Here is a 2,435-nt window from a genome sequence, read left to right on the forward strand (position 1 = left end):
TCCTTTGACACTTTCACATCGACCGACCTATCGTCCTTTAACGTACTCCGACCACTGTCATTCCGTCTAGGACAACGGCGTTGGATATTCTTCATCACGTAGAGATTTCTTCTACCTTTGATCTGCGAGAGGAAGGCTTTCGCCATGTTCACCCTGCGACTCTCATTCACAGGTCCGGTGGCCATGCTGTACCCAATGTATTTGTCACCATTGATATTCTCTAGAGTGGGCAAACATTCAGTTTATAAGCAGCGTCTATAAACATTTTCTTTATATCTGTATCGCTGGAATTAAACTGTCTGATGGGCACCAATCCACCATGGCCGCAATACGATCTTCCCGTCTCATCGCTGTAATCATCATCGCAGGTCTGCGATGAGCGGGTTCACACGGGCTTAACACGTTGACTGCCGGGCCGAAAAAGTGCTACACACACTCAAGTAATATTTACTTAACACATTAACTGCCGGTCACGTGAGGATGTGTTGATAGTTAGAGCGCCGCCGAACGCGTGACTGACTACTTATACATCACTCCACACTCCGCGCTGGCGCGTGATTGTCTCTATAGCGTTGAGAGCATATCACACAATGGCGCGGGGTCGGCAGCGAAAGTGTTAAGAAATGCGTTCCATGCATTGGTAAAGTGATGGCGACAGTTTTTTGGGATACGAAAGGAATTCTCCTTCGAGAAGCGGAAAACCACTACTGGAGAATAATATGCATCACTCTTGATCGAATAAAGCGAAGATGAAGGAACGTTGTGGCAAGAGCGTTGGAATTCGAGGGAACTACGTCGAGAAATAAAATACGTTACACAATTCAAATTGTTTTCTTTAATATCAAGCCAAGTTACTTATCAAACCACTTTCGTGTAGTAAAATATATGTTATAGAATTATTTGATAAGATAATGTATATAATGTTTGTACCCTCAACCCTTATAAAGTAAAGTTTTCCAGTATAATAGTTCGTCATATATATCACGACGAGATGTAAAAAATGAAACATTAACTGTAAAGTTATATATATATATATAATAAACAAACCTATAACATGTAACGTAACTGTACTCTTTTCTATAATTCTTGATTGTCCTTTACAGCTGCCCAATCCTCTTTAATTAAATCTGCGCCTTTCTCCCCTATCATTATCGTAGGTGCATTCGTGGGTCCACTAGTGATTGTTGGCATNGATAATGTATATAATGTTTGTACCCTCAACCCTTATAAAGTAAAGTTTTCCAGTATAATAGTTCGTCATATATATCACGACGAGATGTAAAAAATGAAACATTAACTGTAAAGTTATATATATATATATAATAAACAAACCTATAACATGTAACGTAACTGTACTCTTTTCTATAATTCTTGATTGTCCTTTACAGCTGCCCAATCCTCTTTAATTAAATCTGCGCCTTTCTCCCCTATCATTATCGTAGGTGCATTCGTGGGTCCACTAGTGATTGTTGGCATGATAGATGCATCGATGATTCTCAGACCTTGCATTCCGTGTACTCTTAATCTAGCGTCCACTACAGCCGTAGGATCGTTTCGTGGACCCATTTTAACGCTACCAACGGGATGATAGAACACGGTAGACAAATGTCGCAAGTGACATCTCCAATACTCATTCGAATCAGGTTCAGTGTGTCGACAACCCGGAATGTCCAAATGATACAGCCTTACTCCTTGTCGTGTAAATGTGTCGGTCTTCAGCATTTTCTTTATGAAGTCTAAGGACTTCAACATCGTTTCAACATCTTCTTGCTGGGAGAAAGTGTTCGCATAGATCTTAACAGGAACCGCGGGATCCTTGCTACGTAGCCACAACTCACCCGAGCTCTTCGGTTTTATTAGACACGGCATGAATACTGCCATATCAAATTCCTGAAGCATTTTCAATACATTCTNATAGAACACGGTAGACAAATGTCGCAAGTGACATCTCCAATACTCATCCGAATCAGGTTCAGTGTGTCGACAACCCGGAATGTCCAAATGATACAGCCTTACTCCTTGTCGTGTAAATGTGTCGGTCTTCAGCATTTTCTTTATGAAGTCTAAGGACTTCAACATCGTTTCAACATCTTCTTGCTGGGAGAAAGTGTTCGCATAGATCTTAACAGGAACCGCGGGATCCTTGCTACGTAGCCACAACTCACCCGAGCTCTTCGGTTTTATTAGACACGGCATGAATACTGCCATATCAAATTCCTGAAGCATTTTCAATACATTCTGCTTTATCTCCTCATCTGCTGGAAATACCTTCCATATTGTGTTCACATTATCTACATCCCACCGTGGATAGTGAAAGTGAAAAAACTGTATGTCGGGATATTTGGAGTTCGCATTATTTACATTGACATTACCTACAAAATTTAAGCCACCGTTGGTTGCCAAAATACCTCGTTTATGTATCAGATATTGATAAG

At 40.7% G+C, this 2,435-nt stretch overlaps 1 protein-coding gene across 1 annotated transcript; it reads right to left on the reverse strand.

Moving 5' to 3' along the window:
* Positions 1–1,207: 1,207 nt before the first annotated feature.
* Positions 1,208–2,430, reverse strand: LOC106749047 (glucose dehydrogenase [FAD, quinone]-like; the record flags this gene model as incomplete). Its single annotated transcript, XM_014628097.1, has 1 exon — positions 1,208–2,430. A coding segment is annotated over one exon (1,068 nt), but the record flags the coding sequence as incomplete, so codon positions are not given.
* Between the last annotated feature and the right edge of the window lie 5 nt (positions 2,431–2,435).

Source organism: Dinoponera quadriceps, unplaced genomic scaffold, assembly GCF_001313825.1.
Source record: "Dinoponera quadriceps isolate SergipeBrazil2010 unplaced genomic scaffold, ASM131382v1 scaffold3331, whole genome shotgun sequence".
Taxonomy (NCBI): Eukaryota; Metazoa; Arthropoda; class Insecta; order Hymenoptera; family Formicidae; genus Dinoponera; species Dinoponera quadriceps.